Raw genomic sequence first — 27,292 nt, forward strand, 5'->3', positions numbered from 1 at the left:
ATTAATATTCTCACCTGACTAGCGAATATATGGGAAATCGACGTTGTTTGTGTTCCATTGTAAATCTTAAATTATCTTTCCCTTGGGAGGTAAAAAGACACAGGAAGAGAATAATCGTTGGTTCTGTGGAAATAGATCAAGGTCCTGTAAATACATTTATTGGCATTATCATTGATTTATATTAAATAAAAACACAACCTATCGATTAACAATCGACTTAATTCTTTGTTCCTTTCGCTCGAAGTATTGTGGTAGTTGTCCAGCATCGCACATAGTTGCACACATAATTGGTGGTTGTTGATACTTCCTTTAACAACTTTTGTATTCTCCAAGAATACGAGAATGTTCTTTCTTTTTTTTTTTTTTACACGTGTATACATGTACTTAAAATAATCTAGCGTAACACAATTATTCTGGCGATTTGCAAAACGTTTGGACGAATAAGTATATAAAATGTAATTATCCAAACACCGCATCATTAATTAATCTGTTCTTAGAGGAAGAGGAAAAAAACAAGTATTTTCATTTTTTATTACAAAGACAGAAGTGAAAATGTAATACGTAAAAGGACGTATAGAAGGGATTACGAGGAAATCTTGCTTTCCTATACGGAAAGCTTTCCCCTTCTGCTTTCGTACTTGCACAACTACTTTTAAAGCGGAAAGCCCTTTTTACGATAGAACCTTCCAAATATACGCTTCTTATTTATATATATATATAATTACGTATATATACTTGGTATTTCAAGTTCAGTAACAAAATCTTGTTCATGGTATTAAATGTCTTCCTGGACATTCTAAATGCGCGTTGCGTTTCAAAGATTTTTAAATAATCTCGCCTACTATGTAGTCACCTATTTAAAAAACCTGAGAAGGCAATTGATTTTCATGGAATTTTCAACCTTCAGTTGACACTAACAAAAGAAGGATCGAAAATATATATATATATTATATATATATTTCTCAATCTAAAATTAAATCGATTCTTTTAACGTCTAATACGTGCTTTATTAAAAATGTCAACGAAAGGTTAAACATATCGAGGCATCCATTAAACTATGTCGATTTTTCGTATCAATCTAACGTAATAATATAAATATTTAAAAACAGATGAAAATTTAAGCTTAGTAGTAGCATCTTTCAATTTTCCTGAGAATATTTACGATATCGTTTCTATTCTCAGTTAGCTGTTATTCTCAGCCTCTTTAGGGCTAACTCTAGAGGTGCTGTCATTTTCAAGTTTGCCAAGAGTTTTGATAATCCAACGCATTTCATTCAATATGCAATCACGTCTTCCGTGCAATGTACGAAACTAACGATTATTCGAAAAAACCAGATAATTATTAGATTTCATTAGTTTATGTGATTCGGTGTATTCTATATTGATTTTATATTATGTGTAAGGTAACGTAATAACTTTCTCCTAATGATATTGATGCATCGTATCGAGAACGGCCGGAATCGCATATTCACATTTTCTCTGATGTTACGATTATTTCAATATCTATTGCTTTAATATTTAATAAGTGCAGTGTAATTAAATCAAATGATACGAGGTATCGAAAACTCTGACATACCTACATCATCGATAATGAGCAAAGGTTCGTGTATAAAAATAGGACCATGAGAAGGAAGAGAATACATATATCTAACAAGTAGAATTCTTATTTGCCAAATACTAATATAAAACATTTTAATTCTATATTTTATACAAATGTAATTCAAATGTTATTTTATATAAAGATACAAATAGAAAATAATCTCTTTCTGAAAAAATATATGTATATAAATTTTATATAACATCATCGTTAATCGTAGTATATGAATGTATATAAATTATTCAAAGGCAGATTAACATTAAATTTTTGTAGAAAATATTTTCCTTTTATGTACAATATTTATTATTAGTTGTCAATAATAAATATCAAAATGTCAATTTCTAAAAGAAATATTTTAAATAAAAATATAAAGACTACGTATAGTTTACAAAATTGTATATATTCAATAGTCATTCCTACACTGTCGTAGCATACTAATTTTTATTATATCGAACGCCGTTCGATTTCTATTATAATTAACAAATATCGTTATCAGCACCTCTAGTGAATTCATCATTAAATAGATAACAGACGCGCAATGCTACAAGGCATATTACGACTTACGATAGAACAATAAATCATTTTAATTGCATTAGTTCGTACTCTACAGACTCATAGAAAATACTAATGCGCATCTTTTCGTTAACGAATTACCTATAGAAAAAAATACGCGGCGAAAGCATTTTCCCTATCGTCTTTGACCCGATTAATGAAACATCGAATAAAGAAAACAAAACATTTCCACCAATATCATTCGCAATATTTAAAATGAAATATCATTTCTACAATATTCACAGCGAATAGCTGTCACATTGTCCTCTTGATGGAAATCTCCCTTGCTAATTGTATACATTCGTTCTAGATCAAATATTATCCTGCGTGATTATGCTCTTTACTTACCCAATACCAATAATTGCCTCTCGACAATGATCATCTAGCAATGCTTTCGTTTACGAGTTCGTGTGAAAAGAAAAAGGAGAATATCGTTCTCATGGAAATCTATGAAAAAATTTCCGTCGCAGAATCCTCCCTCGAAGGAAATACGATCGTCTCGAAATCATTCGCAAAAAGAACCTGTCGCACGTGATTTGACGCACTTAAAATACTTTGTACAGCGTATTATTGTACATTGTCTTTCGTGGAGCGTACACGGCCGCGTCCCACTAGCGACACAAATGTCACGAATCGTCAACCTCTCTCGACCGAAGGACTGGTGGCGACTGGATTCGTTTGTTTTTGTTGAATTTGTTCCAGATGAGTTGGTCTCGTCGTGCAGCGTACGCGCAGCAATCCGTAAGGTAGCCAACCGTTCGTCGAGTGAACCGCTCTATTGTTCTTTCTGCTGTCGACTGCCTCGCGTTGCGCTTGCAACCGATGCAGCATCGCACCGGCGACAAGCGCGGAAATGACTGCAGAAAGCGCCACGACGATAAACAGCGCGCTGAAACCGGGCATCGGCAGGCAGATACCATAAACTACTTCCTCGCGTATTCTACCTTGAAACACCGTTACTGCTTCTGCGTGTGTGTCCGGGCTAAAGGCTAGATCGGCTTCGGAGATCACCTCGTACAAACCACTGACGCCGACATCGGCGCTGCGGATTTTCCTATCGGATACCACGACCGATCTCTTTCGTCTGCCATTCGCAGACGAGAGAGGTATCACGGGTATCGCGCTGCTGTCACCTTCGAGATTCCGAGGCCCGTGCGGGAATTGGTCTTGATCACTCTCGTATCGTGTCATCCGTGGAGGATCCTGCAAACAAAGAACCCTGAGTGTCGACGATATGCCAGTGGAAAATGTATAAGCGTATGAAAAATCTCCTAGACAGAAAACAAACTCGTCCACACGTTTGTTGATTTATTTCCTTTCCGTTCTTTTCTGTTGCAAATATATCGAAATGTGAATACACAATACACTTATCCGCATCTCGTTCGCATAGGAAAATCAATGCTGATCCTCTATTATCCAAACTACGGTCGAATGTAATCTCGTAATACGTACAGACACTTATTCCTATAGCGAATATAAATATCAATATACGAAAACATCTGTTTTTATCTAAAATACATTGTACGTGCCAGCAAAGGAACAATTTAGTTCCTAGCACTTAAATTTCAACACTGAAATTAATAAGAGGAGCCGAAAAAGAGAGTTCACTATCTAGGAAATCTATACGTATTATCCTTGTCACATAATCTACTCGGATAAACGTGGTTCTACCGAAGGTTTTCGAAGATAGCATCTTAGAATCTCATTTATCTAGGAAATATGTAAATAAGAACGAAATATACTTACTACGAATGGTCTTGAAAGATCAGCGTCATCCAAATGAATTTCCTCGTTTGGTGTCTCGACTACCGGTGCCGGTAGCCGGTTGCTTGTCTGCGCCTGTGCTTTCGGAACTGATTTCTCGACCCCCAAGAAATGACCTCCTATCGAGGTCATCTCATCACCATCTTGAATAATGTCGTCGTAAAGGGAGCCATCACCTTGCTCGGTTCCACCACCTACGTTTTCGTTACTCTTGTCGGCACTGTTGTCCTCGTCGTTGTGAACGGTGGGCGGTACCGTGGTTTGCGGGTATTGCGGTCGTATCTGATCCTTGCGCTCTTGAATGTAGTGGCCAACGGATCCACTGAGCTGACAGTGATCCAAACAGCCGTGACGACAGATCTCAACCTTGACATTGATCGAAACAACTTATTGCTTTGACGTTCCTCTTAGTCATCGTTTCATTTTTTTTCCTGCCTTTCTAAGTACAAATTTGCATAATGAGTAGCCAAATGATTTAACGTTCATTGCCGTTTACAGAGTAAATTCATTAAGCCGTTCGTAAGCTGTTTAATTGTAAATATTTGCTCTTTACTTTGACGAACACCTCTCCAAGTTAACAGAAGGTGCGCCAAAGCACCTTGGTCGCGCGTAATAATATTTTCAGTTGTCGGTAATCCTGTTTTCGATCGTAAGCTGTGTTATCCGCTGTATATTACCCAACATCGTTTACCTTGCACTTGATGTGCACGCTCAACGCGTCCGGGAACTTGAACGCGTGGAAGAAGGCGTAAGTGATGACCGTCGCCCGATCGTCGGAACCCCGTGCTTTCAAGAATCGGCTGATCATCTTCGGCCTCAGCACGCATCCGAACTCGTCGCTCAGCTGTATCGTGTGTCCACCGCCGTCCGAGGCCACGCACGACTTGACGCGCATGTCGAATTCTCCTGTGTCGAATTAATTACCGTAAATGACATTAACGAATACATAGCCGTTTCCAAGTATTATGTACCCGAGGATTATGTAGCTTTCGAAAGCTATTAGAAGCTTCCGAGCGTGAGCCGTGTTCAACAGGAAGAGATTACCGACGTTTCGTCGGTATTACACTTAGCTTTGTCAGCACGTACTGCTACTCGGTATCCTTCGAATTCTAACGTATAGACCGTGAATTTTTATTTGTAGAAACTTTAAAAGCGCAAAGGTACACAAAATCCGTATAACACGAAAAGATATATAAAATATTCAAGGTATAATACTTTTTATAATACTTGGTACGTAAAACAATCTTCTACCGAAGTTGTACTTTTTTCATTATATTTTCAAAAATATGAATTTGCATAAAAATCCGCAGTCTACCGATGAAGCTAGCTGCAATGTTGGCGGAACGTCGACAATTTCTTCCTGTTGGAAGCGGCTCACGCCTGCAAGCCTCCAACAATGTCGAACGCAATAATCCAGCTTGCGGAAGCATCAACGCTCTTATAGGTTTCGAAAAGTTTCATAAAGTTGGATGGTTCGTTGCCACGTTACCTCGATAATCGTTTATAGCGACGACTAGGGTGAGAGTAGAGCCGAGCGGTACTATTCCGGAAACCGGAGGTGCCCATGGTCCCTTGCCATGTTGAATTTCCATCCAACAATCCACGTTGTCGCCTGCAATACCGATAGAATGGTACACTTACATTTGCGTTTTAGTTTGCAGGCAGTCTGTTGCCCGTTCTCTAGGCACAACGTGTCAGGTGCGATTTATACGTGTTGCATAAAATGAAGTTAAGTGGCGGAGCTGCGGTCCTACCTGTGGTTAACCGCTGCTACACGAGTTACCGTGCGCGATGCGACCATTTGTACCTCGTATAAAACACTTTGCACAGAAGGATCATCGTTTTACCCATTAACTATATATCCGTAGTCTTTCGTATAGCAAACCTTGATCAAGGCAAATCGCTTGTATTTATCGATCGAAGTACAAACGTATTAAAATTTAAGATATTGATCGTGTCAAGGGCTACTGTGACGAGACTTACTACATCGATGTTAGACGAGAGTTAAGAGATGCGAAGATCACTAAGCGACGTTGATGTGGAAATATGTTGTTTGCATGTGTGTAGAATAGCAAATTATACCTCTGAAGTCTAACTGTATTACGTCGAGATCTGCTATAACCATTGGCGGTTTCGAAGCAGTCTTCTCGTAATCGTTGAACCATTCGCATCGCAGTCGTTTGGCCTCGTCCCAGACTTCGAGCAAATCTTTGTCGTACTGAACGACCACAGTGTTCTCATAGAACTGTCCATGCATATCCGGCTTGGTACCGCATCTGCGACCAGACGAACAAAATCTAGACTGAATATCAATTTACGAATTTATTAATCGCTGAAACGTTGCAGATAAACTATTTTACTGTTACTATTTTTCATTGCTAAAACGTACGAGATAATACTTAACGTCTCTGTTCTTCGTGTCTTTACGCTAAACATCGTTCGTCGATAATTTTTAGAAGCCACTGAAATACGCGCGAAACCCCATTAGAATCGATTAATAGCCTGTCAAATAACTTTTCGTTAAACCCAATCGCTTATCCAATTATCCTTTATCGTAGTTTGCGAGCCGGTTGGCGCCAGACGCCTCATAAGTTCCAGTTAAAGTCGTAAGTTAACAATCCTCTATGGAGATCGCGGTAAACCGAGACGGTATAATCGATCTCGAGCATCGAGCAACGTTTCCACACGCCTTAAATCATCTAATCGTGTCGAGTTTACGTATATCTTTTCACAGGTAGATACGGTTCGATAGACGAATGCTCGATGTTCTCGCGGTCTTACCTCGCGTAGGCTATCCGAAAGGAGAAGAAAGTCTGGCCAGTGGACGGTGGAACGTAGACGCATCGCGGATCGGCGTGTTGGCCTTTGGACGAGACGATGCCCTCGAAGGGTTGTGAGAACGAGAGATGTACATCCATGTGATCCTTTCCACACATCACTTCGAGAGATTGTATGGCTGGCATTCCCTCTGGCCTTTCTAGCGGCCAAATGTCGCTATTGCTACCAACGCTCTTCAAGCCAACCACCTGTGCATTCAAGGAATACGTTTTTATACTTTGAACACCATGACCTGTCTTCCTTTCTCACTACACTACGCGTGACTGTCGCGAATACCTTCTACAGATGTTCGACCGAACATGTTTGAACGTATACGTTTTACATTAATAACCACCGCATCAAAATTTATCGCGAATGAAGCGGTCCTTTACGGTTTATGTCTGTATCTGATGGAAGTTGATACTACTTCAATACCAGTAACCTGTCATACACAAATTTATGAAAGGTAGTTACGAATCTACCCATTATGTAGTTTCCAGCTGCTTTTGGTAGACATTTAATTACGTAAGAAATATTAATCATCCATCAAGCCGTACCTTGAGTTGCATTTTCACTCTTAAATTAGTTCAGTGGCATCTTATCTTATCTTATACGGTATGAGATGTGTTAATAGTTGATGATCTTAGAACCTGTTGATTCAGTAGAAGATTCGATAAATTACAGGGAAAAAAAAAAGATATTTCGCAGATTATGTAGTTAATTGCATTTAAAATTCTATGAAGCGCGCACATAAATTAAACTTACTAAGCACCTTGTAAAAACGTTAATACGGGGTTACGTTTATTATCGTGATTACGTGTAGTATCCTAATACGTTTATATTCGCATTTTTTCTTCTTAAATTGGATACAATAAATATCGAATTACTTAAATGATCGTACAATTACAACTTAACGATCTCTTGTAACGATCGTTACGTTCCAAGTGCTAATATCGTTTTCTATGAAATGTCGATACTCTTATGAAACTTAACGATCGCTGTACGATCCGTAAGTTACGAAGTTACCTAAGCGATAATGGCCAACATATACCTTAACAATACAGTAGGCTAGCGTTAAAGAAATTTGTTCGAATAATAGAACGCTAAGAGTTGCGGTATCACTACCCAGATGCATAACCGTTATGAAATTTTTACAATGTTAGTTATGCTCTGATAACTAATGGAGCAACATCGTAAATGTTAGTCCAGAACGAGACAAAGTCAAATGACAAATTTATATCGTTCATCGTCATATACGTATTAATTCTTATTCGACTAATTCGTCAATAAAAATTACCAATTTCATTTAACTATGTTTAACACGCTGCAATAAATTAATTTATTTGATATTCGATTATTTTACATTGTGCCAAATTGAAGCAGACATAATATATATTATAGATACAAGTATTCGTATGATTGTTAAATATCGACACACTGTATTTTATTACGTGTTGTCTCAACGCGTAAAGTTTGTTCTTATATAGTTTTTACGATATTTTCAAGCAGCACGCAACCTGTCACGTCACCTGGCTAGAGCCTAGTAAAACTTTCAATAGCTATGTTCGAAGATTCAGATTTCACGATGTGCCATTACACCTCTAATAATATTGTTAAGTATACGGATGTCTGCGTCACTCTTAATTTATGAGAAACATTCGAGACATCTCAAGTTGCGGGCAACAGATATTTATCAATGACCTATTCTTTATTGCACGTATCTACGTTTGAAATCTACCTATGCACGTTTCTATACACGAAAGTATCCTCTTGTGAGTCGCGAAGTTACGATTACTTATACACCTACTGTAAACCGTACTTATCATGTAGATCAGTCAAGGATGAACAATGCGAGTATAAGCTGCGTAAGCTGTAGTTTATGATCCATTGAAACGATCGATCGAAATGATTTGCAATCTTTAAAATCTCAGTTACTAATGAGCAAGGAACAAACAGAATGTAAATCTCGCTACAGATATTCCAATGATACACGTTATCCTCGTACATATCCTATACAAAATACATGTGGCAATTTCAAAATATCCGCTATACCATAGAATCTGTGTCCATTACAATTATAGATATATCATCGTTGGAAGACTTTCGCGAGGTTGTACAGCATCGTCGAACATAAGTACCTTTTCGCGGCTACAATTCCCGAACAAATCCCTCGATAACGAGACTTATTCGACCGTATCTGTAATTTCGCATTTCACGTATCTTTATTTCCAATCGGCAGCGATGATTATACCATTACGTTTACCGTAAATTATTATTGCGCGTCTATCCTCGGTATTCTCCTACGACCGTAAATGCCACGCAATGAATGAACGGATAAGCAAATAAACGTTCCGTGCATAGAACGTATCGTTCGGCGGACATATTTCGCGATACTTAGAGGAATATTAAGCCCGGCAAAACACTGTAATGTTTCGCCTTACGGTGATCCGCCGTTTTTCACATACAGCGCAAACGTTGCGATTCACGGCGGCGTAATATCCTAGAATCTTGGCATGAAAATCGCAAGCGTGCACAGGTCGTGGGAGATTAGGCGTGTTATGTTCTGAGGATTTCTCTAGAAATCACCAGCCGCTGGCCAGCCCGCATTCTTCGCGTACAGCTTTGGGCGTATTACTTCGAACGCATAGTCGCCGCCGCGGCGATCGCGTCGCTTGGCTGCAGAGAATCGCAGAAAATCTCAGCGACACGTACGCGTAAGTGAAGATCTTTGAAGGAAGGTGTTCCCGGCGTATATACCGTGCTCGCGCAATGCTGTAACGGGAGAAGCGTCTTTACCGCTGCATTAACGGTCGCCGTTTTTCGCGCAAGTGAAAACAAGTTTCTGTGCTCTTACAATCGCACTGTTAAATGACAACGTTTCATTAGAAATGATTACGCACCTGGTATACACGGACCACGCGCTTGTGTGCACTGCGTGCTCTCGCGAACAACCGAGCGAGCCTCGCTTTTTCTTTCTCCGTCATTTTGCTTCACCTTGGTTCACGGTCGATGATCGAGAATCAATCGTCCGATGCAGAGCGCTTTGCGATATCCTTCGCGAACGTTGTAGAAAAATGTTGATTATGTGCGAATAATAACGGCTGACAGGAGGGGGGCGGGAGGGTTCAATGATCCGGATAGAACGGATGTTGAGGTAGCTAGACTCTTTAATGTACTTCTTCTTGGTAGATTGCGAGAGTAGATAAGAGGAAATTGGGATGGAATTTTAAACTAGCGCATCGATACGAGACAGATCCGAGTTGCGAGTGAGAGCATATTGTCTGTTTCCTGGAAGAGCGATACAAGAAGGAAATTTTGTCAGGAAATTAATTCGAAGTAGAAAATTCTTAATTTCATTCGTCTCGCATCTCCTTTCTTTAAAGATTTAGGTAACAGTCTTCGGGATCTGAGGATCTCTAATAAAATCTTGTTTATGTATATTATTCCCTGTTGAGAAATCGTTAAAGCTACTGTGCGGTATCCTTTTTGTTAAATAGTAAAATTGTACTTGATAATAGTGACACGTCCATTCCGCTAAGTAACTCGTTTGTAAACTGTTGTAAATTTCTGGAGATGTTACAAGATCGATTTGATCGTTGAGTTAGAAAATCGATAACGTAAGTAGGAAAGTCTTTTAAAAATTCGATATCCCGTACGTATCGAAAAGATAAAATCAATGCAGGAGAAATACCTAATGTTCCGCAACATCCACGCTCTTTACTCGGTCATTTATCGAGAGAAGACAATACGTTCGTGCTCTTGAACGTGAAACGAATGGTAAACGATATTTATATTATGCGTTACAGGCGGAAACAATTCGCGGGATATAGGCTTTCAGTTCGTTATAACAGCGAACGTATCAGTATTCCGAGTTACTCGAACGTGAGGCACGCCGGTAGGTGAGTTTCCCATCGCGGCTCTTCTGGCGTTCGAATACTAATGCCCGTCTCCGTGTACTCGATTGTATTCCTCGTGACACGCGGAAATAGCTTCCTCTGTATTCGTTTATGTGCTACTCTCTACTTGGAACGAGTAACTATTTCTTCGCGTCACGTTCTTTTGAATAGGCGCCGATAAAGATTTCGGCGATGGATTGTATTTGAAGTTCCTTCTTTAAAAACTCGTGGTCTGTCACGCCGGGGACAAAAGCAAACGATGAATAGTCACGCAGGTTTTTGCGGTACTTCTTCTAAAAGCAGTTAATCACCGATGGTTAGTATATTTGTATATGCAAAGACTCGTACAAGAGTTAACAGGAAATGAGATATGGAACCCCAATTCTATTTCGTTCGGTATTAGATTGATGATATAATTTGTCTCGAGATTAAGATATTATATGTTTGAACAAAAAAAGTTATATTAGTAAATAATCTTCAACGTGAATTATCAATTATATGTATAGGAAGATGTTTGTACTTTTTGTTATTTCGGTGCTTTAAAAAAACATTGAATTTACTAACTCTCTCGATTGTTTATGCAGTCTCAAATATTTTGCTACAATCCACAGAGTTTACTTCTCAGAGCCACTGAATACAAAAATCTCAATTTCTTCAGAATATCTGATTATTCAAAGACCTTTAACTCAAGTTTCGTTCATTCTTCGTTCCGCAAAGTACGTGTTTCTCGAATTGTTCATAATTTATAATTCTTGTAAAATTTTCATTTATAACCGCGGCTATGATAAAGCCGAATTATTGAACGAAATTATTCCGGTAGAGCTTGGCGAGGTAAAACAGGAAGAAGTGGATGGAAATCGCCGATAACTATGTACGATGTTTCCTGGAATGAATATAGAAATCCGGTAGAACGAACAACGTGGATACGGAAGGGTATAAATTTTGAAGCAGTAAGCACACGAGAGGACGACGCGTTTCCTGCGCGAAACCGCAATAAGAGATTTCACTCTGTAGACGCAATAACATCGTGGGGGCAATAGGTTGTGCAGGGGTCCTGAATAACTTTCAGAGGAAGCAGGTGCAAGGGGAAAAGGAGGAAAAGAAGGTCGTAAGATACGGGTAACGGTACCTAGAGTAGGCACGAATATCCGCTTGCAAGCTGTCGCGTCTCTTGCTGCGTCATCGCATTGTCATCCAACTGTGACGAATTTTTCATTAGGCATCATTTCGTAACGATCATCACGGATATAAAGTGAACAGTTTTATCCGTGATGCTCCTTCATTCTTCTCTTGATTTCTAATTTTTGAACGGTACCTTTTACTACCTACTATCTTTAGGGCCTGACTACCGAGAGCCCGTTAGTCTTTAATTAAGGAAGGGATCTATGAGTAACGCGGCGTCAGCAAACGCAGTTCACTGAAATTATAGCCCATTATCAGAATTGGTAGCCGTAGTTCAGTATGTTCTAGAGTTTAATTGGCTTACGAAAGAAATGGCTAGCAGATAAGAGACAACGTGCGAAGAATCGTGTGAATCGTTGGGCGGTGTAATGGGTGTAGGATTATGTACAGGTATTCCAACTATCCGCGTGAGCCACTGTAACTTGATAGTATCCGTAACTCGTTTTTCACGTTCACAGTCTAATAACTTACTCTCCTTGTCTAATGGTTGCATGCAAATTCGCGTATGTATGTAAACTTTCGGTCAATAGAATATAGTCAGATCAGATATTACGCATGTTGCAGCTTTCTTACAATGTGCCGTAAGTGTCTATTTAATCTACGAGTCTCATCGCATTTTATTATATATATATATATAATTTATAATGACAGTTTAGTATTAATGCCAGAGGTATTTATGCTTTCTAGATATTTAAATAGATCAAGCTTAAATTCGTTTGGAAAATTTTATCATTTTACGCTTTATTCCTTATGATCTGTTTTATTATCGTAACTTTCTGGCTCGAGTGTCGAGACGTGAAACGTATTTGCAGTGTAATTTTCTCTTGACGCTTAAACTTTGATCGTAAATATGCACATTAGATGCTAATCCCCGTTTTGTCTTCATTATTCACTCAGGCAAGCTTAATAATAATCGTTCGTACATTATGCGAGAAAGTAGCATACTTTCAGTCGGACGTTACAGCGTTGCGTGATTATTAATTATTTGAACCATTGGATAGCCTTTGAACCGGAAGTTCGACTACCTCGACCCGATCTGTACATGTCCATTTATCAATAGCTTACAAATAACCCATGAACGTGTTGGTTCTATATGGGTTACCGTTAGGTCGTATCGAACAATACTTCCCATATGGGCTTATTCGCGCTATTATTCTCTCGCTTAAGCTATGCTAAATCTATTTATTATTGTACCGCGGATTATTATATTTTTATCAATATAACTAAAGAAATGGAACTTGGATAGGAATTTGTTTTATCCACTAAGTATTATAACGAATACTTTAGATTGAATATTTTATATATTTTTGCATATTACATACTTAACGCCGTCACGTTTCCCACGAAGAGATAAAAATCCGCACTCTAGTTACTAACTGTGTATACCTACATGTATTTGCTCAAGCTATAATGAATCTTTACCTCAAGCTATTGTAAATCTACTTGTATGTACAGGGATTAGCAATATTTCTCACCATATAGATCAGCATACGTAGCAACCTCCACACCCCTGGCATCCTGGAGGTCCCAGCCTCTCACGATGAGATACGCTTTTCTGAAAAGACGAACGTTTTGTCGTTAGAGCATGCCTTAATTTATTGTAATCGTATGCAAGCGAGCTGACTCTAAAAGGAATTTGCAGCCGGATCTATTTTAATTTATCCGACCACCATGGTCTAGCGAGCAAATTAACTGAACACCGTCCGTCAGGTCGCGGTTCGAATCCCAAGGAGGTCTCGGCGTAAAATTGATTTGCCGAGAGAAATCATGGTTATGGGGTTTCGAGCGTACGCGTGCTCAATCCGTTCGGTAGAATTAGGATCCGCGACGTTTACGATCAGTTTCAGATAAAGAAGATTGATCGATTTGGTTATATTGTCTTTCGATAGCCATTTCAATCTGATTTTTTTACCATCGTTGCGTATAAAATCTACTATAATTGTCCGTAAAATGTCCGTCTAACGAATTTTAACACGAGTTGTATTTTTCTTTTTCATTTTGGACGCTTTTCTCACGTATTTCACGTATCGCGTATTTTACACACCAGAGCGACGTTATCGTTCACAAATCTATTGCCACGTCCAATGTAGACATTAAAAGAAGCATAGAAGTCAAAGTATGAACGAGACAAATGACTTTGGCGTAACGAGTTTCGTGTATTTTCGTGCTAACACAAAATGCACTGGCACTTCTATTCTTCATCGATGTTATCCCACACGATAATTGTCGTTCAACTGATATATCGGTTTATCGCGCGAGATCCATTGCGAGGATAATACAAGGTTGAACGTTGTCTCTTTCTCGAATGAAAAAAGCGACGCTTAAAAGCATGGAGGAAGTTACAACTGGTAGTTTGTTTTGTAGTTCGTGCCTGACCTATTTAGAAACGACGCTTTGTTGGCTCGAATGTAGCTGAAACGAAGTCGCTAATGAATCGATAAGCGATACGTTACCGGTTCGGCCAGTTCCTCGATCCTTTGATCGCGTCTCTAATACCGTGCCTTTGCGTACAGCAAATCCTACCTACGATCAATCAGAGTAGTCAGTATTTTGCTCCGTAATATATTTCGCTCCACGATCCGTATCACGTTCGGGTGAAGCTAAACGAACGAGAGGAAATGATAATTAGAGGGAAGACCGATCATCTGCTTCGTTTTATTTGCTATGTCATTCGGATGGCTAGCAATAAACAAGTGAAAGAAGCGTATAATTCAACCTTCGGTATCTGGTGCCGATTCGTGTTAGACGAGCGAATTGATCGATTTGAGATTTCAATTTCATGCGTGGGAAAATGAAACGCGCAGGTTAAAGCGATATGGGTATCCCGGATTAAAAGGAAAATAAAACGTTCGCGAGATAAAAATAAAATTAACGATCGCGTATCCAGACTGAAACCTGTTCTCCGCAACCATTCATAAAACTCGACGACTGTGGTCCATTTTCGCGGTAAGCCATTTATGAGTAGCTTAAGCCGATGGATTTTCAACGTTACAATTGGCGGTACACATCAATCATTGACTGTATAATGGACCAACCGTCGATGATTCAGCGATTAGCTTTACGATTGTCACGAGAGTCGATAATAAATTTTTAGCGGGCGTTGCGTCACGATTTTGCTCGAAGCAAATCTCAACGGCAAATCGAGTCGAAGCTGATCAGCGGCTTGCCGAGTCTACTGTTTTTTGCCAAATTAAATGCATCGCTTCACCGAGATTTCAATTGACAGCGACCGCCTTACAACCTCGTTCTCTTAATAACCAAATGATCGCGGCGTTACGGCCGTTCCAAGCGATTTATTTTGTTTTCCTTGCAGCCTCAGCTTTCAACGGTCTTTGACCGTTTTCTATTCCTCGACTATCCAATAACGAGCGGTTCGACGCTTTTTTATAGTCTTAAATGTTGTCTCATCGAAGTAGATTAGTAACTGGCAATTTTCAAAGAACTTAATCCTCACAAGGGTACTGTTTTTATCGAACTCTACGAGTCGACCTAACTTTACCTTCTGGAAATACGATCCGAACAGACTGTCTATGGATTCGACTTTCTCGATCCTTTACGCTCCTTTTTTCTTATTACATTTCGATACAATTCATTAGTTACATACACGATACACAAGGTTTCTGTTTTATTTTTTCGTTTCCGACGTTACGTAGATCTAATTTCAATACTCATTTGTTAAACGTTTGCGAAGGGGACAAAAATAAATGGACACGTAATGGTGGTAGGTATTAATGAAGTTTCGTCGAATATGGCTTATTTATACAAAAATGTAAGTATTAATTTCGAGTTTTCTACGAGGACATGTAATAAATAAAACTGAAGTATATAAACTAGTATCGGTTCGATCAAAATTCATTGATACTTCCACTACTTGTCCACTTATTATTCTCGTCGACTGTATTTACATAATCATCGATGTACACGTCGCGACGTCACGTTGCCAATTGTTAGGCCTGCATCGTAATACACGGAACAAAAGGAAGAAACCAGCTGGCGTATATCGGCGAACAGCTGAGTACGACGCTGCTATGCGGACGACGTTAATTAAAATTGAGTTTACTACTGTGTTGTACGCGTAAGTGGCACGTCACAGATTACGAATAATATAGTTGAACGTCAGCAGCGTTCGTGAGTCGACGTGTGTGGTAGGCAGCGTGTCGACTGGATACTAAGAATGCCGTATCGCTAAGCATGTTTTAATTAACGCAGTGGCAACGCTTACAAACAGAAATGGATCTCATTGCGATCGATTCGAATCTGCATCGGCGCATACCGAACAATTGCCACTGCTAATGCGTTAACAGAGTCACAGTTAATGATTCGTGACTATTATCGAATAGCTATCGTTTCGTGTTTATTCTCCCGGAACGATCGGCGAAAGCAAACTCGATGAGCGCAAGAATGCCGTAAAATCATGCGAATAGCGTTCGAATTAAAGTACAGATACAAAATTCGTTATGCTCCGTTTTGCCGAATTCCTTTTTAACGTATCGTTTCGTTATTCTTTGGCCTCGAGAAGCTTACTACGTACAATACGTATTTTTGTAGTTCGTGAGAAACGGTACGCCTTTACCGATTAACGTCTATATGAAATAATAATCCGAAATGCTTTACCATGCAGGAGAATGGAGATATGAATGAGATTGTAAACACAATTCGAAGAAAATGTTCTTTACCTCATAAATTTTAATGCGGTTGTTTCTGCGAACAGGAAATGTTAATTGACTAATTATAACGAAGACATAAAAGCAGCCTGACCTATATACATACGTATCTTCTTTACCTTAGATTTTTAGCGTTAGTCGGCCGAGAATCGGCCACGGAACTGATTGACATGTACCAATATCCTTTAATTGGCACGCCTATGAACTATGCAATGCACATAAAACATTACCACGCGACTATCTTCGCCATCACGACGGTCGTTTCTATCGTTGATGTCGTAATCATTATCGCCAGCACGGTTATTTATATTGTAACTGATATTCTTGTGTTTGTCGCGTGTTATAGTTCGCAACAAGGTTCTCTCGTGCTTCTGCATGGAAAATCAAGCGTACCATCAATTATTTGCCGTTTAAACCGATCGAGATACCGATCGTCTTCTGATTGTTCCCGGATATGCATCTCGCTGAAATTCCCATAGCATGCAGGAATTATTGCTCGCGAACCTGTGAAAGATTACATATACCGAACGAAGAATGCACGAAACGTATCTTCCGAGTATCAAATACACGTCTATTTATGTGCACGAAGTTTTTAACGAGGATCGTTTGAAAGGTAGGCGAGCTAGACATTCTTGCAATGTCTCAAAGTTGGAATGCTTCGAACGATCGGTTACGTTACGGGCTTGTTCGTATCGCCGCGGCGCCGTAACGGTGTCCCCAACTTACTACTTCTGCGATTCGCCAGATAGATCCCACGTTAATAATTCCCCGTGGCATCCTTTCATGAGATCCCGAGTACGTCCTTTCCCAGGCGATTCTCTGTTTCATCGACTCGAGCATCCGCGAATAAAACCGGACGCGAGCTACGAGCACGCGTGCCACGGCATGATGATTTGTCTTCGCGAATAAATCGCAGTACAAATCTCTTGATCGCATTAGTTACGCGAGATCAGCTCTTCCGCTGTTGTACAGCTTGATTTTCCGTTGTGTTAAAATGTCGCAAAATTACCCTTTTATTACTGGCTGAATATTGAAACACGATACCAAAGAATATACTTCGTTTCATGTAATACCTACGTTTATTTTATAGAGTGTATAAATTATTTAAATATATTTCGCGGTTTTCGTGTTATTTACTGGTTTATTATTCCTTGGCTCTTAGAATTTGAATTTAACTCAAGCTAAAATTGACGTTGATTAAATGTATAAACGATTGCTGTTGGAGATAATTTTTACTCGGAAGATATTCGTAATTTTTAATTACAATGACCGAATAAAGGAGGTCTTCAATTTAATTATTCGCTAGTAATAACAGTTCACGGTACTGTAATTATGACGCACTTTTATATTAATTTGTTCATGGATATCGTAAATCTTTCAGCAATTAAAAATTTTTTTAAATGATACGTATAATTTATCACATTCCTCAGAGTAAGTAATACAAATCTTCCCAGTACTAAACAGTGCTTAGTATGTTACCAATGATTTTACTTAAATCCTCGGAGAATGTTCACGAGAAATAGTAGATAGTGTAAAATAATGTAGAATATTTAATTCTCCAAGTGTCGGATATTAACAAATAGATATTAAAAATAGAAATAATAATGCAAAGTTTAGATTCGAAATTATATATCCGGTCTCGTGCAGTTCGAGGCATCTCCTCACACTGACGCGATAATTTCTTAGTGTTTCGTGCAAACTATCCTGTAAACTAAACTGTTCGTAGTACGTGGGAGAGACGTATTATTTCATCACGGAAAGATACATAGATTTCCCATAAGCGACGTACGAGTAGTGGAGCCAGGGCTAAGGTCATTAATTCTTATATCGCTTCGTAATTTGTAAGTGTCACCAAAGCCAACGGTAACTTATTCCAAAACTATCAGGGAGTTGAATCGAGTAAAAACCGAAACAGATACGCGTCTCCTGATCATCAGGCACTAACGACGCGAGACAAACTCGTTCCTTGGCAAAAAGTTTCTTAGATTCGATCATAAGCAACGATTAATTATAATCGCGTACAAATGTAAATATCGTTTCTTAAACGATGCGTCTACCGCGCAAGTGGCAATTACCGTGATGAGAAATGATAGAATTATTCGAAAAAGTCTGTCTTAATGGACGTTTAAATCAAGCGACTTTTAAATGTGTTTCTTGAATCTCGGCGCTCTTGAATAAACGGTACCATTAAAATGGTTCAGTGAAAACTACATTTACACTATGGCAAACGTACAGCAGATACTTACGTGAGATAATTATAACATGGATCTGAATATTTCAAATTTGTCGTCATTTAGATATCCATGTGGCTTAAATACACCTTGCTTAGAAGATTTAAAACGTCGTTTGAAAAGAAGAATATTTAACGATAGTGTGTAAGTTCACGTGCTTATGTTGGTAGTTACATATGTACGATGTATCTGGCATTATTTTCATATGATACAATTTCAAATTTGATACTTTACCTACTGTGCATTACATAATATATTGTTTGAACGACTTTAACAATGATTACAAAATCTGCAAATGTATATTCCATTAAATACGTAAGAATATACTGTAAATATCTATCGTTTTTCTTAACAAATAGCGAAGACGCACTAACTATTTTTCTATTCTTAAGATATAATAAATTATTCATGTAACGAATCGTAAACGTTATTCACGTTAATTATTCTAAGTAACTGTACTGTAATACCATTAATTATCACGATACGTATTATATCACGATATATATCATTTTTATATATATTAAGAACTATACATTTACTGTACGTAATTACCAAGGAATACCTTTTACATCGCAAAACCCTTAAATAGTAAAACAACATTATTGCAAAGGAAAATCCATCGAATAATAAGATTCTAATAATCTAATAAATTACCTTATAAGATACGATTGTAATAAGTGCAAAGGTACAAATCGTTATAAAATGGATCTTTGAATTTTAACGATTAAATACTATAAATAGCGTGGTATAACGGCGATACAACGTATTTACCATTAACGATTCCGATCAAACAGTTGGTAATAAGATGTAGTTAAAAATATGATAGATAGACGGTTAATCCCTTCCGGCGGATAGATAAAACGATCTAAAATAATGCTCTGACCGGCGTGACCTTTAGAATACGTGTCCAGCCGCAACTGTTGCCTCGATGCCGGTGTTGAAGAATTTATTGCTCGGTAAATCGAAGAGGATACAAAGAGAAAAGGAGACGAGATCGCAACACGAGCGTATTATGGAATGGAAGAGATTCGTACGAGCACTAACTGGACGAGTAATCGACTTTACGATCCATTCACCGTGCGGTCGAGATCGGTTATGTTAACATTAACGGTTAATGTGACCCAGTGATGGTTGTTGCGGCACAGAGGACAGCCGGCACAACGATGAGCAATTATCGCATGTGTTATGTTCATCTTGCGTACCGATCGTCTCGAACGAAGGCTGCGTGGTAGCCGCGTATTACGTGAGCTACACGCGCCCTGTGCATTCGACCATGTGAATGCACTCGCGGTGTACGCTTATGTAAATGTAGACGTACACACGGTCAGATAAGAGCATCGTGAATGGAAAGCCCGGCAATACGCGTGTCCGAACCAGACGAGTTTCCATCCTATAGAAGACGAAGGTAATTAACGCGCGGACATCGTGTTACGAAGTCACAGCTATCGTGAATCCGTTACCGCCGTTTCAGTCAGGTGTTCTCAAGGAGATCGCGCGTCCTTCTTCTATTAATAGGTGAAAATCAATTTGATCTGTCAAGAGAGAGAGATCGTCGACATATGGACAAGGAAGTAGGTCCTTCATTGTGGCGAACTGAGAATTTACGATTACGACCAGTTGTATCATAGCGATGTAGCCTACATCTGTTACATAAAGAATAGAAAGCTTTTGCACATCCGGGATGCGTTAATTTGATAAAGCATAAGAAGACGATCGTAGAGACTTATGCGGACGGTTACGCTACCCGAAAGTATACCGATATTCGCGCACAATTTTCCACGCTGCTGTGTTAATTCGCTCGTCCTCTTCTTCATCAATGACGAAGGAAGTATTATACAGAAGAGAGTTAAAGGAAGCCGAAAGGCGCTCGTTGATCTGTCGAGATTCAGGATAGCACGGTCCAACGAATTCTAAGAGCAGCTTGGCGTGTCGGGGCAGCAATCGTTTACCGCAAAACCGACAGCTGTCGCAAATCATCATTATCTTCGTTCAGCCTGGCTACAGAAACCAGGAGCAAGGAAGAAACTAGGTTAACGCTGTGACGCGCCACGCTGCTCCGTTTCCGCGCGAGGTCTGCCTGCATTAATCCGTTTCTGTATGGGCAGCGGTACGGATTTTTTTTTATATCTGCCGTCGTGATTCGGTTAGAAATTAATGAGAGAATCTCCTTGTAGACTGGCATCTGGTAACGAGCGTGAATCATATACGCGTAACGCGTAGATGGACAAGCGTGTAAAGGACCGGCGCACCGCGCGCCGTTGGAAATAGTTTCAGTGTGCCGGTTGCGAGCGCGGATAGCGTGTCAAATGAACGTAATACCGTGGTAGATAATGGATAATGGCACGAATCTACACCAATACCGGTTTTCATGTAGCAGAGCATGCACGCGTCCGCTCGAATCGTCCGCTGTAAATGATACGCGGCCGCGGTGTACGCGCACGCACGCGCACCGCATAACCCCGCTCCGATTACGTTTTCCACTAGTATTTGCGACGCTTGATGCGTAAAGTATTATAGGCTGCGCAACCATCTAGCCACTATTGCCAGCGCCAGAATGCGATAACGTTCGCGATATATATATGGGCTCCATGGGCCGTGGAAATCGACCGATGATCGATATCACCGTTTTCACCGTGCGCGACCGACATGCTGCGCGAAAATCCGAAAGCTGTGAAATCTGTGAGAGCCGTCACCTACGGTTTAGCCGATGCTTTAATGCTGTCAGGAGAGCACTACCGCGGACAATCCGATTAGGGGTAATTATGCATCTAGATCGGACATTATTGCGTATTAGGGGCCCAATTACAAACTTGAAAACGTCGGACTTTAAAATTAAATCTTCTGTGGGTTATTCTAACGATGGAACGGTGTTGTTAGACCTCGTGCAAATTGCTTCTAATTTTCGGAATTTTCGACTGCTTAGAGATATACGGACAGAAACAAAGATTAATCGAACGGCGACAGTAACTTGTTTGGCTATTAACAAAGACAAGTTCGAAAAGAGCTTCGAAATGTTGGAGCTCGACTATCCTGAACTGAAAAAAATTAAATAGTCGCTAAAATGAAAAAAAGACACGTTTTCATTTACCCCGTTGATATAGCAAGATACTTGAAATGGGTCACCATAACTAAAGAATGTATCTGATGAAATCCCAAGGCATCGGAAATAAAGAGCGATATAAAAATGGTAGGAAACGTGGAAGATGATAATTTCGTATTCGCAATTCGCTGAAAAGTGCAATGATAGTTTGGAGATTGCGCCACAAGTTTCTTGTATTCGAGCGTAACAGCACGCGAAAGGGACAAACTTGCAAACTCAAGCGACAGACATTAGTATTCGTAATAAAGCAGTGTGTTGCTGCACGCCGAAATTCATGAAACACGAGTCACAAGTATCGCTTGGCCCGTGACACTGTTCGCGGTACACAACCGGTCGTTATTTCTTGCCATGTGTAGCCGTGACGACAAATAGACAAAGTTGCGGTATGCTAATATTAATTCCTCGAGAAATTACATTGGCAAACGAATGCAAAGTTATGTCGGGCGTGATCTCAATGCCACCGCCGTGCCGCGTCGCCGCTCCGCGGCCAGGAGGTTGAATGCCCCCGTACAACGTACGGATTAGTGCTTGGTACCAGCGTAATCGTATGCCTGGTGAATATTTCATGAAGCGCGGAAAAAAGAGATGACACCTGTTCGAAAACCGTTAGCGTACTCCTTTTGCCCGCCAACGACGGGACGGCGATGGCAAACGGACGTTCGGCGACTTATTTCGATGCAAATTTTAAAAAGAATGCGCGTCGCGGGTAAGTTTCAGGAAGCAGTTACGCGTGCACCGTGTCTTCGGGTACCCTTAATAAAACCGTAACGTCTGACGAATGGCACGAGAACCTCCGACTAATCGTTTCGTGTAAATTATTAGACAACCGGCAGTCGTCTAACGCGCGTTGCTCGATCGAGTAAGGTAATTTCAAATTTTATCTAAAAATAAGCAGACGAAGACGCTAATGAATTTAATGATATACCGAGAATGGAAGTGATTTAGAAACCACATGTTTCTTCGGTTATTATGGCCATTCTTTTTACGTGACTTTTATTACGGGTTTTACACAACTTATTCGAGTCCGGTTACTTTCGCGAGTACTGCTACGAATTATTAAATGGCCCAAGAATTTCCTGGGATTTTTTCCCATGCGCGCCGCTTTGACATTTGGTAACCAAATGATTCATTACGTTTGATTGCTTTTATGCCTCGAACGATCAGAGAAATTTGTCATAGGTCAATTAGTATGAAAAATTTGTCATCGACCATCGTCATTATAGATGCGAAAGAAACTGTTGGAAAATGTCTACTGCTAACATTGATATTCATGCGTGTTTGGCATTATAAGTTCAAGCTTGGAACGAAGACCCTTGGAACGATCCAGGAGATTTATGCGATATTTCAAAGTGATTGTGAGTACGTGATCGTACTCGTCGTGCTTGGGAAAAGTAGTTCAAAGTATTCAAAACGAGGGTTGAGAAACTCGAGCATGAGAAAAAGTACGTTTCGGTATCGGTGATGGCGATAGATACCGATAAAGATCTAAAATGCTAGTTTCAAGGTTTCGCGTTACCGAAGAAAAAAATCTAAGTCTATTCTACAAAATCGGAAAAGGTGTACAAAGTTGAAAACTAGCTGCCCTATTAACTTAATGGGTGACGAAGACCAAGATCAAGACGACGCGAGACTGCAACAGAAATTCTGTTGCACAAAAGTATTTCTGGATACAGGACCTTGAATCGTCTGTGTATCTTTTTACAAGAAAAGATAAAAAATGGTGGAATACATATATAACACACTTATATCATATTGGGAAAAGATCGTTAAATTTGTCGATGATTCTTTAATTTAATCGACCAAAGAGACTGGCATATTACTAAAATACTTTAATGCATCTAGTAAATTCTCAGCAGTCGATAATACTTCACTCTTCGAGCTGTTAAAAATGAAAAATATCAAACGCTTCGATACAGGACACCGATTCCTGTTTTAAGATGAAGTCGTGAACGTTTTATAGCCGATCGTTCGTCTGAAATTTTTATGTCGATTCCATTCAATATACTCTTTCGATTAAATCGATTAGTTAAATAACTAATCAGTGACAAATTTACGGCTTACGACAAAAATACATTGCGGACATTATCAAACGATAATATACTTTGGTATATAATTTCCTTTTACAATCGAATAAACTGTGAAAACAAATTCTGTCTTTACGGTTCTGAGTGGAAGAAGAGAAAAACGCAGTCTTTCTCTCTCAAATATAAACTTCGAAATCTTCGAAGAATGCTCGTTGCAATTAGGTCCACGATGACATAAAATCGATCGACTCGGAGCATCTTCGAAACGAATGTTCGGCCAGCGTCGAAATGTAGGCAGATGTATAAAGTTCTTTTGCTTATGCGTGTGAGTATATTTGAAGTCGGCCTGTGTATCGAACGAACCTGAATCGGTCTCCCTAGTCGACCTTCTTCCCAGAATCGCATAATAGCTCGGTAGCTGCATCTATATGCAACGCGTTGATACAACTCAAACTCGTCAAGAGTGCAAAGAATTCGGCTATTCGCGAAACGTGGCACGAATGACACGCTTCGTTAACGCGAAAAGCAACGTTGTGCGACTTGGATTTTTCCTAAGACCGATTGTCCCGATTGCGGGAGGATTCCGGAGACGCGCTACATCTTACATCACGTGTTTCCGCGCGAGGAAGTCTGCAATTCTGTTTCGTTCTCCGAATCATCTTAGACGCAATCGTGGATTCTTTAATCTTTTTATCGGCAACGAGTTTCTTAAGTTTGAGAAAATATAAAAGAACCGTTATCGATATGCATGATTTCTGATTTTGAGTGGATGTCAAAGTATTTTTTGTAACGCTAAAGATGTTTTTGCTCGTTAATAAGAGTGAAACTGTGACACAAAGAAGATAAGGATCGTAGCAAAGTTAAGCTTCCTAGGATTTGCGAGCGTGTACGTGAACGTCATCCGTTCTTCACCGTCTCTCGCACGTGGGAATCTCGACTTTGCGACCAGATAATCTTTATCGCGTGTCGAGACATCGTTGAACTAAAAGGTTCGCGCGATTCTGTCAGCTTACTTCTTCCAGCTTAACGAAAATTTAGATCGTTGGCGTTTCTCATCGATTTTCTGATATTTCGTCGTCGCATTTCTCCGGTTAGAAGGTTGACAGTGTCCTTAACATGGACTAAAGACGCACTAACCGAGTATTCGTTGGACCGCTAACCGGAATGCGCGAGCGCTAACTCTTGAGCGTCTCGAAGCTCCGCGAAGCGGTTGGGTGCTCGACTCCGACGATGAATAAGAGAAAGAGAGGCCGACGTAGAAGAAGGAGAGACACGGATAGCGAGAGAAAAAGAGAGAAGAGAGTGGAACAGAGGCCCGCGGGAATGGAGCCTCCGTGCTCGCGATTGAAGAAGATGGCAAATGAGCGAGACAAAGAGGATACCAGGGAGTAAGAGAGAGAAAGAGAGAGAGAGAGAGAGAGAGAAAGAGACGGTCTCGAAGTACGTGGAGATTCGAGGCACATTGCGCCCAGACCAGCGGCACGAAAATTTGGTGAGGCCTCCTTGCCTGCGGACCGACCACATTCCCTCCCCACCCGATTTCCTCGTACGAGAACCTTATCCGCCTGGCTGTTTCGCCGTGGTCCACTCTATCCGCGTGCGCGTTTATATCGACAGCCGGATCATCGGCCCGGTTTGCATTAACTGTCGCAACCGCGCAGTCCCGCTTGAATGGGAAACCCGTTAAACGAAAACGAACGGCCCATGAAGGAATTCTTTTCCAGAGTTACGAGACCTACCATCTCGAGGATCGTTTCCGTTGACGTTTCGTCTAGTTCACGCAATCTATTTCGACAGATTCATTGGGAACAGCAACAGGATAATTTTGAATAACTTTGTAATTAATAGGAATTTTCGTGAGATCGTTAGTGGGAAAGGGACAAGTTTGACTTTATTTCTGCCGTTTAAGACTCCGAGAGCGAATCGAAGGATCAGAGAGTTTTGTTTCGAATCGACGATTGTTCGATTGTGCTACGAGGAAGATTAATATTTCTCGTGAATAAGTTTACACGAATAAGGCTCACCTAGCGATCGCGGAGTGCGTGCGGAGTCGCCACGTGTTAGCTGCAGCTTAGCGGCTCCTCGTGCCGCATCCCGGCAGCCGCGTTATCGCCTTATCAAGCCCGCCTTCTGCCCTTGTCGCGTGTTAAGCTTGGCCGTGCGTGTTCTGTGGCACTGGCCCCTCCTCTTGTTACGTTCGCACACTAATCGTTAGATCCTGCGTTTGAACCACCCAACGATCGACGGAGCACCGTTTATCATCGACACCGGTCGCCGTTCGTATTTTCGGTAATTATTCTCCGTGTAAAATTATTCTCGATACGATGAAACGAGATCCGTCACTCAACACAATTCACCGGTAACGCGACTTTTCTGCGTGGCGTTTACATCGATTCAATCGCGACGATCGCGCGACGACAACAGATGATCGCTTTCGAGTGGCATACCGCGAATTGGGGCAAACGATCCGATCGGTAACTGTGATTATTCGCGCGGCTCGTTCGGCGGTCGTTCAATGAAGAGTAACACAAAGAGTCCATGAAATATCGTATTTCTCACGGCAAAGAGTCTGTGAACCGATAGTTCTGTTCCGTACGATGGTTTTGCGCTAGGGAAAAGATCGCGCGCGATACAGAGACACGACGAGAGAGAACGAAAATCAAACTCCCGTTCGATCGTAGCCGATGCTGCGACTGAGCATCGATAACGGCAGTGTGGTACCGGTAACGGCAACGGCAGCAGCAGCAACGACAAGTAGTGTATCCGCCAAAAGATCCGCGACGTACGTTCGTCAATTTGTCCTCTCCTCCGCTACTACTACCTCCACCTTTCCTCTCTTACTCTTTCTCGCTCTTTTTCTTTCCCCCCCTTTTCTATCCTTCTTTTTCACCCTGCTCTCCCTTTCTCTGTTCCTCCACTTACGAGAGAATACGTAACCACACTGGTTTACGGTTCCGTTCGCGACGAAGATGTTCTGCGGACTGATAACCTGCCGTCTACTTACCTCCGGCAAGCGCCCCTAACGCGCCGAACTCCCTAGCACGACAGGTGCTCCGAAGGAGGAGTGGGAATAAGAGGATGGTCTCGCGGAGGGGACAGGGATAACCTACTCGTAGCGGCGGCAGCAGCAGCGGCGGCGGCGGCGGCGGCGGTGGTAGCTCTTGCCGGCGTATACGCATTGCGAGAGAGAGAATGAGAGGCGATTACGAGGAACGGAGAGAGGGAGGGTTGGGAAAGAGAGGGATGAGAAAGGAGAAAGAGACGGGGAGAGCTGGACGACGACGGCGGCGGCGGCGGCAGGCCGTGCAACCAGCACCGAGCAGACCGAAGAGAAGAGGGCAACGACACCGCATCGCGGGTCGGTGGGCTTCGACACATTTACCGAAAACTACATCGTCACCACCGTCACCGCCACCGATGCCGCCGTTCGGATTCTCCGAATCTCTCGATAATTGATCGATCGAT

The 27,292-nt window shown here is 40.8% G+C and overlaps 1 protein-coding gene across 3 annotated transcripts; it reads right to left on the minus strand.

The window, feature by feature from the left end:
- Positions 1-142: 142 nt before the first annotated feature.
- LOC126870694 (uncharacterized) lies at positions 143-26,828 on the minus strand. 3 transcript variants are annotated; one of them, XM_050628646.1, is made up of 9 exons: positions 25,852-26,828; positions 13,284-13,363; positions 6,695-6,939; positions 5,996-6,189; positions 5,403-5,525; positions 4,605-4,819; positions 3,896-4,279; positions 3,094-3,352; positions 143-3,006 (listed from the first exon to the last, which is right to left on the minus strand). In XM_050628646.1, the coding sequence occupies exons 2-9, from the start codon at positions 13,323-13,325 to the stop codon at positions 2,786-2,788; spliced, it is 1,683 nt and encodes a 560-aa protein (XP_050484603.1). In that variant the 5' UTR covers positions 13,326-13,363; positions 25,852-26,828; the 3' UTR covers positions 143-2,785. The 3 variants fall into 3 exon arrangements, with proteins under 3 accessions (XP_050484603.1, XP_050484601.1, XP_050484602.1); XM_050628644.1 differs by having other exon boundaries at positions 143-3,352; positions 25,852-26,825; XM_050628645.1 differs by lacking the exon at positions 25,852-26,828 and adding an exon at positions 24,965-25,778 and having other exon boundaries at positions 143-3,352.
- Positions 26,829-27,292: the final 464 nt, after the last annotated feature.

The sequence above is a fragment of the Bombus huntii genome, chromosome 10, assembly GCF_024542735.1.
Source record: "Bombus huntii isolate Logan2020A chromosome 10, iyBomHunt1.1, whole genome shotgun sequence".
Classification (NCBI taxonomy): Eukaryota; Metazoa; Arthropoda; class Insecta; order Hymenoptera; family Apidae; genus Bombus; species Bombus huntii.